The following is an 18,319-nucleotide window of genomic DNA, read 5'->3' as shown; positions in this document are numbered from 1 at the left end:
ACCATGAATTTTAAAGGAAATCTCCTATTTTCTTTTCAATCAGATGAGCAATGTGAAGAGACTACGGCCACGGCTCAGTGCTATTCTTTTTAAGCTTCAGTTTGAGGAACAGGTGAACAACATCAAACCTGACATCATGGCTGTCAGTGCTGCCTGTGAAGAGATAAAGAAGAGTAAAAGCTTTAGCAAGCTGCTGGAACTAGTATTGTTAGTGGGAAACTATATGAATGCAGGTTCTCGGAATGCACAGACCTTTGGATATAATCTCAGCTCCCTATGTAAAGTGAGTTTTGACATGTTCTTGTTGAGTATTACCTTCACTTTTCTGTTTCTTTTTATTATGCTACTTAAATACCTTGTTTTGATGTTTTTCCTGCAGTTAATTTTTTGTGAGGGGTTTTTTTCCTTCTTCATAATTCTTAGCATTTGTTGATGCTTTGAACAATACAACTAATCTGTGTACAGTCGTCTTGAGACTGGCTTGCATTTAAACTTTCGGAAGATTCCATTTTGAAAGAGTAATAAAAAAACCCGGACAAACTCATTAGGATTAAGGAAGACCATATCACTGTGATCATAGTGTAGTATTGTAGTCTTAGATGTCTGAGCATTTCTAAGACTGTCACATTTTAATCTGTTATAATACAGGTATGTTTTTTCTTTTACATCAATTTTCTCCTTAACTGATTCTCTTTTATTGTTGCTCAGTTTCATCAGTTCCCTGTTTCTTATAATTTTCCTTACATTTCCAACTTTAATAGAAGGTATATACAAGAAGACTTATACTTTTCTGAGTGTTGATTTATAATCCTTTCTAATGCTAATTGCCTTCTCATTATTAAATGTTATTTTTTTCCTGTGCCCTGTGGGAGATCACTGCAAAATCTGCAGAGTATACGTGTATGTAACAGTGCTTATGAGAAAGGGATTACTTGGAAATTTGTATGTACTCTGTCTTCTCTCAGCTGCTTTATCTTTTTACACAAGAGAAAATATGGTGTGTTAATTTCTACATTCTCTAAAACAAACACCCTTATTCTGCCATGTTTCAGAAGAATTCATATAGCATAAGTTGCATACTTTCCCTAGTCTAACGCAAACATTTAAGCATGCATCAGCCACCTAGAGAAATACAGAGTAGACTAAATTATTGAGTTAAAAATATCATTTCTTGAAAAACATATTCAGAAGGAAATTACTGAAGGTTCTCTCTCCAGCTGGGTGCATTTACTTATGCATGATTTTACAAGAATCTGTCCTAAGTCTGGTTATATTCTCTGTATTTTTAAGGCACAAGGCAACAAAAAAAGAAATATACTTATGAAAAGAGTATTAAGGTAAATATTACAGGCACTTTGCAGAAATGGATCAAAATTAAAAAAATTGTCTTGGAGAAATAATTTAAATCTAGAAGATGAAAATTTTGAAGAATACCATGAAGTACTATACATAGGAAAGGGAACTGATGTGTGCAGATAATGACAGTAAGGAGTGAATGGCTAGGCAATATTCTAGAAAATTGGCTTTAAGTCCTGGCTAACTACAGTGCTCTGGCATGAAATGCATTTGATAATCTAGGATCTCATAGTTGCTTAGATTTGCATGCTTACAGGTTATTTAGCTTTACAGGAGGTTACAGCATTCGTTTTAGTGGTCCTTCTATGTGTTATAAAGATGGTAATTATCTCCTGCTTGCCTGGTGCTGATAAGTTTTAAGTGAAGTCTTGCCTGAATTACTGCAGAAAATATATAGACTGACTGGTGAGAATACAGATGATAGCAGCATTTAACACTTCTAAAGTGAGAAAAAAGCATTTGGGTGTGTTTATTTTAGAAAAGAAAGAAGAGGAACATGAGGAGGATGTAACAGTGTCCTTTTATTATTAATTTATGATAAAGAAGGCATTTGAACATTTCTTTTCTATGTAGTTAAGGTAGGAGATTAAATAATTTGCTTTGCTGGTAACAAATGAAGTTTGCTTAAAAATTAAGAAAGCTTTCTGACTGTAAAGATAGTTAAGAACTCGATAGTGAAGAAGATTGTGGAAAGCTTTTGAAATCCAGGTATACTATTAATTTCCAAATAGTCTCCATCAGGCCAGATTAAGAGCTAAAATAAGTTATATTTTGAATGGAGTACTTAGTTAACTAGTTGGGAAGTGTGTGCATGTTTTTTTGAATCATGAAATAATTCAGATGGTAAAGGATGTCAGTAGGCTTCTAGTCCAACCTTTTGCTCAAGAGAGTTGCTGATCACTACCAGTAGTCTATAGGTGAAGTAGACAAAAACCTATAAAAGAGGTAGTTTGCTCCCTATTATCAAAATGCTTAGTACAGTATAATTTTGGCATTGTATCATGTTATATATTTAGAAGTGGTGATACTGGTTTACTTCTTCCAGGATTTTATTAATTTATGCATAAACATACATCGTAGTACTCAATATGTTTCATTTACGTAAGAAATGTGCAAGTGAAAAATGAAGTTCCAATGACAAAGTTTTTGTATATGTTTGATTTGGCATCACTTCATGCTAGTTTGAAAAAAACAGACCAGGGTGCTAGGGGGAAGATAACGCAACCTTGATGGTTCTTGAATATGAGTGTGTTATGTCCATGGCCATGGCAGGAGCATTGGACTTAAAGGTCCTTTCCGAGTCAAACCATTCTATGATTAGGAAAGAAATAACAACTATTATAGATTTGCTAGGAGACAGAGCAACTATGACCACCTTAGAGACTAAAATTTCACATCTCTGCTACTAGATATCCCAGGACAAGTGCAACGTACAGTCAACTACTTGTTCTTTTGAAAGTTGACAGTTTTTCAGAGAGAATCACTGGGATTCTGCATTTACTATCCTGTGTGTATCATGGTACTAGTCACCAGTTCCTAATTTACCTCATCCAATTGTGGCCTCATTTAGGAAGTCCGTGAGTGCCAAGCCTTCACTGGTTATGAAATTGTGTCTTACACAGACAGATCACTTTGTCTGGAAACACAGAGGTAAAATTATGTATGTGTTAATTTTGGGGATTTTCCTAACTATCTGTAGTGTCTTGGTTAATGCTTAATGTCCTCTGTTCTGAGAATAATAAACTGGTTCAACTATTAAAAATATTAGTATTAAACCAGGAAAAAAACCCCACCCAAACCAATATTCCTTCAAGGCCCCAAACTAGAAAGCTGCAAATTGCAGACTGCTTGGTTGTCTTGCACAGCAGTTTTCAGCAGGGGTTCCGAGAAATTGAGAAATTTGCAGTGGCTTTTGTCCTTCAAAGATCTTGGTTTCTGCAATATTTTTGGAATATACAATTTGTCTGTTCTTGTTCATTGGTGCCCAGCTATGCATAGGGAACTATATGGACTATCCAGTTTGCAGGATACAATTCCATACCTTGCCTTCTCCCTGCATAATGTAGAATTGAACTGTAGTAGCTCTCCCTCAAAGAACATGTGTCCATATTCTCAGAAGAGAGATACGGTATGCTAATAATTATTTATTAAATACCAATACATTAAAATGATATGCATGTTTATAACACTGGTTTACTTTTAAGACTAACTTTTGTTAACTACATATATTCTAAGCAGTGTCACATAGAAAATGTGTGATGTTTCAATTATTAAGACATTCCTCACTAAGATTCCCAGTATAGTAGAATTAACTTTTTTATAACACTGCATACAGTAGTGACCCTAGAATATACTTTTTGGTTTTGATATATATGTGTTTTATTTTATCTTTATTTTTAAAATTACGTCTTACATTATTATTAAGCCACTCATCTGAAGGAAAAGATAAGCATTCTGGAAGAGGATATCTCATCATATTTACTAAGATAGTATAATTTTGATCTTCGAAAATAATCACTGATTTTTTACAGTGAAGTATGAAATGCCAACCTCAGTGATAACCACCATACAGAATTCTCCATTTTAATTTACATACAGTGTGGAAAAAGCAAACAATGTACTCTAATTTGTTTTTTAAATCAGATCAATTAAATGCCCTTTAAGTGATCTCTGAGGATATTGAGGAGCACAAGAAGTGTGAAAAAGATCTCTTTATAAGAAATTTGCAACCATGGGAAAACTGGTAATATATCTACAGAAAAAAAAATGTGTACATGTATTTAAATTGGGATTGATTTTGCTCCTGGTTCCTTATTCAGAAGTAATCCCCATATAGCTCTGTGTCTGCTTTTGAATGTTCTTTGGAAAGGGAGGCATTTTGTCCTTTCTGCCTTCTTGCTGTAGTTACTCTTATACCATTGAGCATTGCTGATCACTTTAGTTTGGTTACCATGAAAAAATACATCTTAAAGCTGAGACAAACTAACATGATTCTTCTGCTTGTGTACTATAGTGCTAGTTGTAATACCACCTTAAAGTCTCCTGGCCTGCCCCAGCCCTGCCCTTGCCCCCCCCCCCCAAAAAAAACAAACAAACAAACAAACAAACCCAAAAAAACCCCAACCCCAAACAGAAAACACCAATACCAAACTCAGATGTAGAACTTTGTGTGCAATTGTGGCAGCCCTTTAGTATGTGTGCATACTTTGTATCTGCGTAAGGACATGTGTACTTTTCCTGTTAAATTGTTTTATGCAAAAATAGATTTTAAGTAGTGAAGAAACACTTTCATATGATAGTCTGCATTTCTGAAAATCTCTCCAATGATTTAAAAGACTGGCTCAAACAGGGAGCTACAACCAAAAACCTGTAAGTGACTGTTTGCCAGTTGTCAGTTGTGTTTTCACACAAGGAGCTGCAAGTTTTAAAATGGCTGGGCTTAAAATAATTGTATATGGATAAAGGATGTAGAAAGAAAAGGTTATGCTTAAGAATTTTTGAACTTTTTAAGCAATGAAGCCTATGAATTTGTTTGCCTTATTGAGAACTGATAGCAACAAGAATTTGTGAAGGTTGAGATTGTAGCTTCCACTACATAAATACTATTCGGCTAGAATTAGGTTCACCCATAAGGAAATCATAAAATGGAGTGGATATGTGCATCACTATTGTTAGTTTTTGCTGATTTAACTCTGATTTTTGTGGGATTTATGCTTTCATGAGTCTAATTGCCATTTTGAAAATATTGCTATATTGCTTAAATAATTACATTTTATAAAGAGAAATGTACCGGTTTCGAGTATGGAACTCAAATATTGCATAGAATTAAAAATATGTATTGTGATCTTTCTAGGGACTTTTAGCAAGGAAATTAAACAGCCCATTACTTATGGTTTTCCTTAAAAGAGTTGTACCAGTTCAACAGTTTGTTCTTACCTTTCTAGGGTTAGCAATTAGTAATATACATTAGTATTTTAACTTTTCTTTTTTTTCTCTCTAGCTGAAGGACACGAAGTCGGCAGATCAAAAAACGACGTTGCTCCATTTTCTTGTTGAAGTGTGTGAAGAAAGCTATCAGGATGTCCTGAATTTTGTTGATGAATTTCAGCATTTAGATAAAGCTAGTAAAGGTTTGTGTAACTATCTAAAACTTCTTATTCTGAGTGTATTCCCATGTCTTTTATATAAGGTGATGCTTTTTTTTACTAACATTATTTTAAAAATAGATATTAATAGTCTGTATCACAGATGGGTAATTTGAGCTGCTGCAAGTGATCTTGAAGGTATTTATTGTTTGGTCCCCTAATGCTTACTATAGGATTTCCTGTTACATTTCTTCTAACATATCATCTAGAATCATTGTCCAAAATTGATATCTTTTAAAAGTTATTTTCTAGTAATAGATCTTAAACTATTTCTGGCTTTCAATCTTTTATATGGTAAGTGTAGTACAATCACTCAGTGTCTTTTAATTCAGAAATGCAGAAAGGCTGTCATACCATCACTTGATTTTTTAATCACTTTTTGTCCCCTAAACATGAGAACAGTTTTGTCTTCCCTGTGTGGATGTTTTTCATGCAACAGTAGCACTGGAAGTCTGGAAAAATAAAAACCTCTTTTTACTGCTTCGTCATGCAATACAGAATATGGTAAACCTCAGTATAAGCAGCAGTGGGTTTTTTTTCACTTAATTTCTTAGTTAAGAGTGCCTTCTCCATATTTTATCACAGTTTAAGTAATTTAAACTGACTAAGCATGGAGTTAGAAATTGATGCCACCTCAGCACTGTCCTGCTGTTGTAGGAAAAGAAGATTGGATGGGCTGTCTCAGTTAATCATTCTTTAGTTTATGTCAGTTTGCAGAATATCACTGTTTATCAGTATTACTTTGTACAGTGTCACTCATGCCTCAGTCAGCCTCCTTGCCATGAGCTACAGCTTTGCAAAACCTGCTTCTCATAGAGAACTTGAGATAGTGGTCACTCACATAGAGTTCACTTTCTGTTGTCATGGTTCTTACAATTTCCAATTTAGTTTGTGCATTATAACCATTTAGAAGTTCAAATATTTTTGAATAGCTGTCAAATGTTTCAGGCCCTTCATCTGACTGTACTGATAATAGAAGGAGTTTTTGCTGTATATAGATTTAGTATTTCATGTATTATTTTCAGTGTTAACTTTGGATTTTTTTTTTCCCGGTACTAGTACATTATTGGCTGTATTGTGGTTAAATTTTGTGTATCCGCCAGAAAAACTAAAATGTTCCTTATTAGAAACCATTATTTTTAGTGTAGGCAGTCATCCTATATGAAGCTGCTGATTGTCTTCTGGAAAGCTTCTGAGGTATAAAACACTGACCATTCAAATAGTAGCTGGTAAAATAAGTTATTCCATGCTTTCTGTTGTTTCTTAGGTATCTACTGTTGACTAGATGAATCTTTGATGTTGCTCAATATGCTGTAGGACGGAAATCAATGACAATATTTTAAAGTTTATATATGGGATTTACTTCAGTTTAATATGACATATACTTTGCATTTCTGTTTTAGTGTATGAAAAAGGCAAAGGTTTAGTATGTCTTTAACAGATTAGCATATCGGTGTGTATTTTTATATTTGTTTCCCTACCTGCAAAACCCCATTTTGTTTTGAAAGACTCCTCCTGCACTGCAATTTTGGAAAATCTAGTGGATCCCAAAGGCTGCAGCTCATGGGTCTTTTTTACAACCTTTTAGTACTTTTGCAGAAGTATATTGTTACAAAGCAGGTTGATTAAATATGCACCAAGTTTTGCAGAGTAAATTTGTAATGAAGTGGCTATTTTTGCTTGAGCTTAACAAAAAAGATCAGTTCAAAAAAAAGCTGTGGTTGTGATCAGCCATATCCAACACAATAGACTCACTAGTCTGATGTAACTTACTGATACACTGATGAAGACTGACAAGTTGACTAAGAATGATTTGCATTGAGGCTTCTACAGTGAGCTGGGGAACACAGCAGATAGTACAAGGCACCATTATGACAGCCATGGAGAGTGACAGAGGGGAAGTCATGAAGAATCTTCTATCTTGATGATGATCTGGTCAAATGTACTTCAGAAGAAATACTGGTTGTGTTAGAACAGAGTTTGGGTATTGAGGGCTTAGAGCTTCTCCTCCATTCCAAGATACTGTACTTAGTGCTTAACAAGAATAATCCATCCTGGATTGTATTTACTGGTGGCAGTTCAGACTTTCAGTGAATTTGGAAAACCGCCAGATCCAAAGGTTACCTTTAAGGGTTACAGGCTGCTGATAGTGCACAAAGAAAAAGTCAGTCTGGATTTTTCCTGTCATCTGATAGGAAGGTTCTGTTTACATATGTGCTCCTTTGTTGGTCAAAGTTGTTGGGTGAGGAGATACATCATTCTTTTCTGCTTTTGTATCATACTAATACAATGTTCAATTTTTCTGTGAACCATATAGGTTGTATTTTGTTCCAGTATTTATTTGTTTCTAAATACTTTTTTCTACCTGTTGTCCTAGCAAAGTTTAGGGGCTTGTAGAGGTGAAGGAATACCATTCCCTTCGTGGTTTCACTGAATCCTGTGCTCTGAAGTAGTTTTGAAAAGTAGTTCCCAAGAATAAATCAATTAAGTTTCCTAAGAATATTTTTTTCCATACCTTTGTTGCAAGCTATTTTTTTTTATTGAGCTGCTTTTTATTTCCTGTCTGCATATTCATTTCTTCAAATACAATAATTTTGCATTTTTTATGTGGCATAAGGTATTATTTGCAAGTGCCCTTTAAATTATAAATCAAAATTAATATGTCAGAAAGACATGTAAATGCCATTTGAACAATATTAACTAAGTTGAACACACTATAAAAATGGAACAAAACTAGCATTCACTGGTGTTGTTTTTATCATCATCAAGTGATTGTTGAACCTTCTAACAAGTTTCTTAAAACAAGCTACTTAAAAGATGCTATTTTTAGAATTCTTCCTTGACATAATTGTCCGTGTATCAGTCAGGCCAGTTGTAGCATACCTTGTATCTTTTTTTATTTTGTACTTGCTCAGTCTTAAAACTTCTCTTTCAAGTTATTTCTGATTGAAAATGGTGAACATCAGAGCGTTACAATGTTTAGGAACTCATTTTTTTAAATCCATTTTAGAAGAAAAATTCTTGCCTCTTTCATTTCATTAAATATTGTCCAGTAATTGTCATATGGTAAGCTGTTAACATAGCTTGCAAGGCATTAAGAGCAGTGACACGGTCTGTTAGTTTTGACGCTAACATGTATTTATTTTATAGTATTTTATAAATGATAAAACATTCACAATATGTAAATTAATTAATTGTATTAGAAATAATAATTATTTTTTAAAATATAACTTTGACAGGCAAGCAGCAAGGGACGTGACCTATGCAATTGCAGTTTATTTCAGGTTATTTAATTTAGTTTTTTTCTGTTATATTAAACTTCTAGTTTCTACTTTTGTAGTACTAGAAGTAAGCTTAATTCACTGTTACAGTACATGAATTAAAGATACCTTTTCGTTTTGAAGTATAACAAATCCTGTTTTTTCAGTACTCTTAGATCAGCAGGAGGAACTCTCATTGCAGCTAATGAGCATACTGATATGACAGTTCCTCAAGATTCGTGTAATTAAAGCTGTCTCTTCTCTTAAATGTAATTACTTTCCTACTTTATCTATTAGTATTCCAGACAAGAAATATTTGGGTAATTTAATACACTTTACTAATTTTTTATTTTATGGTATTCTAAAGATTTATATTGCATTTATCCAGGCCTCTTTTATTTGGTTGACTAATTTACACAGACCTTACAGGTAATGGTATATAGTCTTTCATTCTGCAATAACAATATAAACCTGCATGTTTTCTTTTCTCTAAAAGTCATTAACTCGTCACTTTGCAGGCAACTTGTCCTTTTTCTCATTTTTGAAACTTTTTTCAGATTTTTTCATAGATAAATAACTTCAGGCTTTTTTTTTAAGCTAGGAACCAAATTGTAAATATGAAGTTTAATCTATATTCATTAAAAAGTAGAACACCCCCACCTGCAATATTTGAAAAACATTAGAACAGCATGAAAAAACAGTAATAAAATATATATACACACTATAAGCAAACTATATGTCATAAGGAAAGGATATTTTTTTCCCATTACAGAATTTCTAAAAGTTTATGGCCATTTTCTCAATAATATTAAATAACATACTTTCTGCTATGAATTGCTTGCACTTTTATTTTGTCTTAGGTTGCAAATTCACAGTATGTGTTTTCATGTATTCAGGATTGTTGTGTTTGTTTGGGTGGGGATTTTTGTGCTTTCAGAAAACATTACAAGCTTCACGATTTACTCCGTACTGTTTTATATTCAGTCAGTACCAAAATCAATAGATTGTTCCAGTATCTTGCTGATCATGCAGGTTTCTAAGTTCTTATAGCAGACTCTTAGTGTGGAATGGTAGACCATTCAGAGATTTACTTTGAAATATGTTTGTAACTCACATAGTAAAAATTTATCTTAATTGTTTTGGGTTTTTTAAAGCCCTTTTGTTTTTTAAAGACAAAGTTAATTTTCCAATTTTTTTATATTATGTATGGGATGTTTCTCTGCCTTAAATGATAGTTTTCAAGAATGATGGCTATGAAGAATAACCAGGAGACATGCTACCAACCAGAAGTCTGGTTTTAGAGGTTCATTTTTTTTTATACTGTGTCTGCTACCTGAATTTTATTTTTTATTGGCTTTTCAGAAAGTGTAAAAAGAGTTCTTTGGAGTATTGAAAAAGGAACAGTATCCTTCATTCTCAGATGTTAATTAAATTAATTCAGCTATTAGGTATGTAGCTTCACTTACGATATACAATTTGTCTGTGATTTTGTTAGGTTTTTTATATGTAGATTTATGAGATACAACTGAAAGTAGCTATTCAGAGACTTCCATAAATGGCAGAGAATGTGACAAGTGGGTTATGTTCCAACTTTCTGGTACGCACAGGGCTGTAACTCAAAATCTAGTGGTAACAGTCACAAAATTTCAGGAATCAACATTATAGTGAAAACACAGGATTTATCCTCTGAGTGAAAATCACTTTATTATTTGCACCAATGAGAACTTCTGCTTTCTTTATCTGTGATCCTGTTGGTTGCATATGGAGACTGGACCAAAGGGGAGATATCACATGTACCTTATGCTTTAGGTTATATGGAAAGAAGCTAATGTATACTTTACAAGAGCTATTGAATACTCTTGTAAATTAGTCTAGAGGCAGCTAAACTAAACATTCATTATATTAAGTGGAAAAAAAAAATCTTGAAAGAAATGTAGACTTAATTTCAGGAATTTTATCATAGTAAAGAATTGATTTTATGCCCCATGGAAAACAGCTGTTGAAGTTGGACAAAAGAGAACTAGTGAAATAAATGTTTAAACAGGAATGCAATACTTAATTTTGTAAAGGAACTTGCTCATTTGGGGAACAGTTGTAGCTATTGTGATTTCTAAAGATTTACTGTTACTTCAGTAAAGATTTACTGTTACTAGAAGTAAAAATGTCCTAGTGAAATGAGGTGATGAGGCAAAATTAAGAGCTGTTGTTAGTGGAGGGCTAAAATACCACAATCAGGAAGAGAACTAAAGCATAGGTGTGGGAGTAATAAAGAAGAGAAAAATATCTCACTTAATTACCACAAGTACAAATTAGTTTAGATATTAGATCAACTAACTATGCCTAACTATCAAAAAGAGTAAGATTACAGACTTGCCTTCTTGAGACTTGTTTTCCTTGGTGGAAAAAAGCAACTCTATGATTTAAGGCGGAGTTAGATTGCTTATAATGATGATTATATAAATGTGCTGCTGAAAATAGCAAATACTAAATTTTATGGCTTAAAGAGATTAACAGTAATGGGAATTGAAGTTTTGGGTTGATTTGGCATTCAAACAAGACTCCTATTAACTGTAAAGTAATGGTATTAACCTTAAAATAAATACTGAAGTGTAATGAAGTAATGACAGACAAAGAATTCCATATGCAAAAAGGGTTTTGAGATACCATTGTTTAAAAATAATTTTTTAAAAAAGTATTAAAAGCCATCTTTTTTTCTTGCTTTTTGTTGTCAAGACTGAGAAAACATGTAATGTTTTCAGCAATTAATTTTACAGTCTTATAGAGCACTAAGCAATAGAGGAAGTTATAAATATTTGTCCAATAATGCAGTAGTTGAGAAGACTATTTCAAGCTCTAAATTGTGTGAAAGAGATTCTTATACAAGACTGAAAAAACATGTTGTTTTGTGGCTACTGTTTTTTTAATTTATTTGAAGAGAACTTGTTTTTTAGTCTTTAAAATCTTAGGCTAAAAGTATATATCTATTTACCAGAAATGTACCATTTAAGACATAAAAATGTGCTACTCCAGCATTTAGGATGCCACATCAGAGCATTAAATATTTGCAAAGGGAAATTTGTGAGATAATCTTGGTGGTGTGGTTTAAGTATACTTTTAAATAAGTCTACAGTTTTGTGTTTATTGATCTTTTCTGCACCTCTGTCTATACCTGTAATGGATCAAAAACTTTTGCGCTATTGGGACACAGGTTCAATATCAGCACACTGCAAACTTGGCACTTTCCCATCTAAACAATTTTATAATAATTTGATCTTATTAAAAATAAGTAATTAAACACACCTTGTGCTTTTTTGTTTGAGTGCATTTCACTGCACTAAAAATTTAGATTTTCAGAGCTGATGGAACATATGCAATACTATTAGGTAATTCTTGCAAATCTCATTTCTTCTAACATTTGTAGCTTTAAGTTGTGCACAGTACTGTTATCTGGAAAGTATTTTTAAGATAAGATTTGCAATGAACTACTAAAATGTAAGTGAAACATTCTCTTTCTTTAGGGCATAGAAATATATGCATCTCTTACAAGTATAAGTTAACAAATCAAATATTAAACAAGAGTTTGAGTATTTGCACATTTTTGCCAAAATAACACTTTAATTTCTGATATGATATTGAAGTATGTCAGTAGTCCATGAGAAGTTTGCTTTCTGTATCATGCAGTGATTCTACAGTTAAGTATCATGGCCAATCCCTGGTGCAGTCCTTGAGCCCCCAGTTATTTAAAAATGTGGACAGTTTGATCTGTAGACCCATCAGGATTCAGATAAAGCTGTTTGATATTACTAATTTCATATATATTCAACTGGATATAAATATCTGCGTGTTACTGAGAGATTTCATTGTTGTATAGTGTTTTAAGTGATAGTGAGATTAAGACACAAAATAATACTGCTACTCTGTAGGGTAAAACTGTAGATATCTTCTAAAAGACAAAGGAAAAATATCAAATGGATTATGCAGAAATCAGTTGCAAGAACCTTAAAATGGTGGAAAGGGCAATGAAATAGAAAAGCTGAATACATTGTGAGGGTATAAACCCTTGAAGGTGAGAAAGCTTAATTTTAATGAGTAGGGAAGCGCTGCAAGCACATATACATGTATGTCTAGGCTTGAGTATCTTGCTGCCTATATATCTGTCTTGAGGAGTTAGAGATTGGAGTTGTTATCCCAAATCTGGGTTCTTTACGTGGTGTACAAGAGCAGATTCACAGAGCGTCTTGTTTTTTTCATGTCTACAGAGACATGGGTGCTAGGTGGTAAATCCACGAAGCTAGCACACCTTTTAACCCATAGTAAAATATTTTATAGACTTTGAACAATTGTTTATGTTTAATCAAACTTAATTCTCATTGGTTCTTACTAGCCTTGTATCCATTTAAAGGTAGAGCTTTTTTTTTTTTTTTTTTTTTTTTCCCCACTGGCCACATTCTGCGGGGAGGGGGCTTTGTTAGTAGGGATCTTTCTTTGCTCCAGGGTGGATCTTTTGGTATGCTAATTAGGATAGTTCACACACAGTTTTCAAATAATTTCCTGTTTAGTCTGGTTAACCATTTGGTCCTCCTTGAGTTTATCTTGTTACCTCTTAGCTTGACATATTTGTGGTTTCTATTCCTTCTCCCATAGACCATGTTTTGTTAACTATAAGGATTAACATCCTCTGTTTTTGAAATTATTTCTTGTTTTTCACTATAGATATTTACATATTTATTTTTTCTAGGGTTTTTTATTTTTTTAAAAAATAAATTATTCTTGTATCACAGTGAGGGATTGTTTAGAAGACTGATAAATCTGGCTGGTTTTAACTTTTATTTTAAATTTTACTAGACTGAAGCTCGTTAATGTTTCATGCTAATGGTTCATTCTTAATCATTATTAATCACTATCACTGTGTATTCAAAGCAGTTAGTTACTAAAAATAACTTAATTATTCCCCATCCCTGGAAGTGTGGAAAGCCAGGCTAGCTGTGGCTTTGAGCAACCTGAACTAGTGGAAGGTGTCCCTGTCCATGGCAGGAGGATTGGAACTAGATGATCTTTAAGGTCCTTTCCAACCCAAACCATTCTGTGATTGTATGAACAGTCATATCCTAAATTAGTTGTTAAGATACAATATGCTGCAGTCCAGTACTTTATTGTCTGAGTCCCCTAGGGTTGAGGTGATGAGGCTCAAGAGCTCTTCAGTGAGGGAAGCCACAAGTGATGTGAGGGTCTTCTTTCTCTTCCCTCCTCCAAACTTATTTTCTTCTTTTATAAGATGGTTCTGTCTCTTGGCAGCTCTCTGTCCACCACTGCAATGTATCACTGTGTACATGCAGCACTGAGGGATATGACTTCTTTTTGCTGGGGCAGGTGCCATAACCTCTTGCTTGGCCATTCTTTCCCCTTGCCTTAGCAGCTGCTTTCTTCCAATAGCAATCCAGTGATGAATAATTGACCATCAGTGAATTGTTCGTTAGGGGGTTTCTGTTTTCAACTTTTTCCCATATTTTCAAGTTCTGAGCTTAGACTATATAGTGTAAAAAGAGATATGTGCTCTCAGGATGCATTTCACCTAGGAGGTTCTCAAAAGAAGTTTATAACAAGTCTAGCAGGCCAGGGCTCTTGTGTAGTAGTGTAGGGCACTGTTAGTATAAGGTCCTAGGCCTATTCCTACTGATGGCGGTAGTATTACTAGCAAACTGGGTATAAAAACACTTATACATTTACCAATTACATGACATTAGTGTGCTCATATTTGAATTCAAAGTAGGAGAAAATTAATTAAATCCTTCTTAGAGAGCTGCTTCTTTCATGTGTGCAACTAGAGCCTGCTTTGACTAGAGGAGGGGAAGTCTGGGAGCTCAAGAGGCAACGGCATTGTCAGAGTTTTGGGGAAAAAGGATTTCAGCAAGAGTATTATATATGCTTGTTACACACACACACACACAAATAAGGGGAAAAAAGGCAAAAATGCCGAAAATGGCTGTAGAAGACAAGAAAAAATGTCATCTTGGGAGAAATAAAGCATAAAGATTGTATTTTCAGTCATCTGTGACACTATGTATATGCAACTAGATCTTATTCCACTGTTAATGGATATTTCGGGCTTTGCTGGTGTTTACAGAAACCTCCTAATACTTTGCCTCTGGAATATTTCTTTGTTAGTGCTCTAAAACCACCTGACAATACAGGGATTTTTTTGGTTGCTTTTGGGGTTGGTGTTTTTTAGGCTGTATTTAGTCATTTAACATCAATTTTAAATGCTTCATTAATAATATGTTGGCAATTAGAGATTTATTTTGCAAAGTTTGTCTATCAGTTCAGTATCAAATTCAAATGGCAAAAGAAATAGTATATTTTCAGATATTATTACTATCTGAATAATATTATATTGTGATATAATATTATTGATGAAATTGATGAAAATATTGATGATATTGATGAAAAAACAATATTATATTGTTTTTTGCATCAGCAGCTTGTCATTGTTACACTCTTCCCTAAGAATATAGGGGAAGGAACAGCCCAAGGGAAGTGAAATATTTGTAGTCAAGACAAAGTTTCTCTTGATATGGAGATTGCGACCATCCAAGAAAATTGTCGTACAGGGTGGGCAGCATGCAGGATTGCTGAAATATCAGCTGAAATGTCTGTTGCAAAAAGCAGCAGGAAGAGGTCTACAGCAATATAAATGAGAGAGCATACAAGTAGTAGTGCTTTGCTTTGGAGAATTATTTCCAGTATTTAATATAAAACCGGTATAGGCTCAAAACTAGATTAAATATTGCTTTAATTTTAAGAAAGGATAATAATCTGGGGATGGGATAGAGGGGAGAAAAATATCTCTGTAGAAATTTGTTGGGGGAAAAAAAAAAATTATCAGAGTACTGTATTCACATATTGTAAATACCGGTTTCCATTTCTGCATTCTGAGACAACCGAGATATGGAACTAAAAGTTTAGTAAGTACATTTTTTACAAAGTTTTTCTGTGGCTATAGTAATGCTGTGTGATTACGGAATACTTAAGAAACTGAGCAGAAAAGAATGGTTTGGGCTATTACACATCTCTTCATCTGACCTTACTGATAAAAAAATTTATAGAGGAAAGAATAATCAAACATGGCAATGACTGTAGCATAAAATGAAAACAAATTTATTGTTAGTAATCTGCTAGCTTTAATTATATTTTTTTTCGATCCATGGAACTTATTTTGACTTCAGGAAAACATTTGATATTATGTAAAATGGGAGAATATTCGTTAGAATAAACAGTGGAGTAAAGTATCATCTGGAAGGAATATGGCAAAAAAATAAAGTTGTGGTATCTCACCAATGAGTGATGTGACAAAGGATTAGACAACTTTGCCAGCTGAGAGGGGGATTGGGTTGTCATCACTGAATGATCCTGAGGAAGCAGAGTAAAAGAAAATAAAATCGATAGTATGAAGTACAAGATCATGCATCTTGGTACTGTGATGAGAGCTATGGTCAAGAAAAAAGGATATTTTATCATAAGATAATCAGATAAGGTATTTTCAGTAGAACTGTGGAAAGACTAATGCAAACATTAAATGGGCTGGTGAATCATCACCTGAAATAGTATGCAGAAAGGTTTTAAAACAGAAGCAGGTGAAGAGGCTTCTGGAGTAATGGTGCTATTAGAAAACCTGAATCAAGAGAGGAAATTTTAAGAACAGAGTTGTTTTAACCATGAAAGGCAGAAGGTGGAGAAATCTAATTATTACCAATAAAAATATCAGGAGCCTTTTTGAAAAGGAGCGTGAGAGTTCAGAGGGTATAAGTGAGAGACTGTTCCGGCACACATGTGTTGTATTCAACAAACAACTTGGGTTTTGTGGGCTCACTGACATTTAAAACCCCAGTCTGACTTCATTTTCAGACTGTCCTATGAGTTGCCTGCTTCAATTTGGCTTGAGTTTATACCTGAATTCTCTCAGGATTAGGGGTCAAAGTTAGGAATATATATATTTTTTTTTTAATCTTCTGCCATTCTTCTATGTCCCTTCAGATTTTATAACATGTTTCCAGATGGGCATGAGGGAAGGTTGGCAGGCGCTTCATGTGATATTTTTGTTGAAGATCTGCTAATATTTACAGATATTATTTTTTTCATATGTTTTCACAAAATTGAACATTGCAAAGACAATAGTACCAAAGTAATACCATCATGTTGTGAGCTAGCCTCTGCTTGAGACTGTCACCAGAAATATAGTCTTAAAGGAAAATATATTGAGTAGTTGTGCACTGCTGAAATCAAAGGAATGCAGAATTTTTATATTCAGGAACCACTTCAGATCATGACAGAGGGGAAAAAACCCCACCCTTCAGAACAAGATAGAGATGTAAAGGTTCTTGATCAAATATGTAACTGTTCAATGTCAAAGAACTGAAGTAATAGAAATAAAAAATTGGCTTTTCTGGAAGCAAGAATTCAAAAATCTCTTGTATACAACCTGTTGATCAACTCTAGGCATTGAGTTGGCTTGGGGGTTTTTGGTGGGGTTTTTTTTTGTTTGGTTTGTTTGTTTACATTGGGGTAAAAAAATGTAGCTGTTAGCTGCTACCCACAAATGATGTAGAGGATTTTTTGGTGGGTTTGGGTTTTCTGGTTTATTTTGTTTTTAAACCTGTGTACTTGCCGAGTCTCATAATTGTGACTTTTTTTAAGTATGTCCCTTTATTTTTATGCTGTGAACTCATTTTATGCAGACTAACTACACTGTGAAGAGTCCTATTGATAGTTCTATTAACTACAAGGTATTATATTCTGTGTTTCTTAGCAGCTTTCTAAGTAAATCAGTGTCTTAAACTTGTGTGTGCTTACCGTCAAAGGCTTCTTATCACAGCAGAAGTATGACTTGATTAAAATCACGTTTGTTTCTGGATCCTGTGAAGACTGAAACACATCTGTAGTCAACATTGTCAACTTCTAATTTTAGCTCTGCTTCCTAAACAAGTCAGTTTCTTAACTACTGAAGCCAGCTGACCTACCTGGTGATGGTTTGGGTTTACCCATTGCTGAGTGAAAATCTGCCAAATCTAACATCAAACTGGAAAATGGTATTTTTGAGTAAACAGAGGGTTTTAAAAATTGTAATTATAAACCAAGTGATGAGTTATAATGTGAACATAAATTTATATTGTCTTTTCAGAAAAGTTTACTGTCTCCAAGTTGTGTGGTGGTTGGGTTTTTTTGGGTTATATTAACATTTTAACAGGTTGCCATTAATAATTTTATAGTTGCATTAACCTTTCTGCTATGAATGGGATTGTAGTTGCTATGCAACATTTTACTCTGACAGACTTTTATGAGAGAAAGATGTGTTCAGTGTGTGTATCTTTTACATTTTCTGTCACGTAACTACTCAGTGGATAAATCATGGATCCACTCCAGCTCCTAGTGACATCATAGGGCCACCAACTTTCTCCAGGGATTTTTTTAGATTAGGTTTAAGGTAGCTTTACCTTTATAGGTACAGTATATTATGAATTAAATAAATAATGAAAAAGAAGAAAAAACCCAAGTCATTATACT

The 18,319-nt window shown here is 33.8% G+C and overlaps 1 protein-coding gene across 1 annotated transcript in view; it reads left to right on the top strand.

Annotated features, from left to right (window-relative positions):
• DIAPH3 (diaphanous related formin 3) overlaps positions 1–18,319 on the top strand; it is a 245,857-nt gene that overhangs the window by 135,973 nt on the left and 91,565 nt on the right. The window contains exons 22-23 of the mRNA XM_056328634.1: positions 44–283; positions 5,357–5,486. Coding sequence (XP_056184609.1) covers positions 44–283; positions 5,357–5,486 — 370 coding nt within the window. The remainder of the gene's footprint in view (positions 1–43; positions 284–5,356; positions 5,487–18,319) is intronic.

This window comes from Falco biarmicus, chromosome 2 (assembly GCF_023638135.1).
Source record: "Falco biarmicus isolate bFalBia1 chromosome 2, bFalBia1.pri, whole genome shotgun sequence".
NCBI classification, from domain to species: Eukaryota; Metazoa; Chordata; class Aves; order Falconiformes; family Falconidae; genus Falco; species Falco biarmicus.
This window is presented reverse-complemented; position numbering and strand designations above follow the sequence as displayed.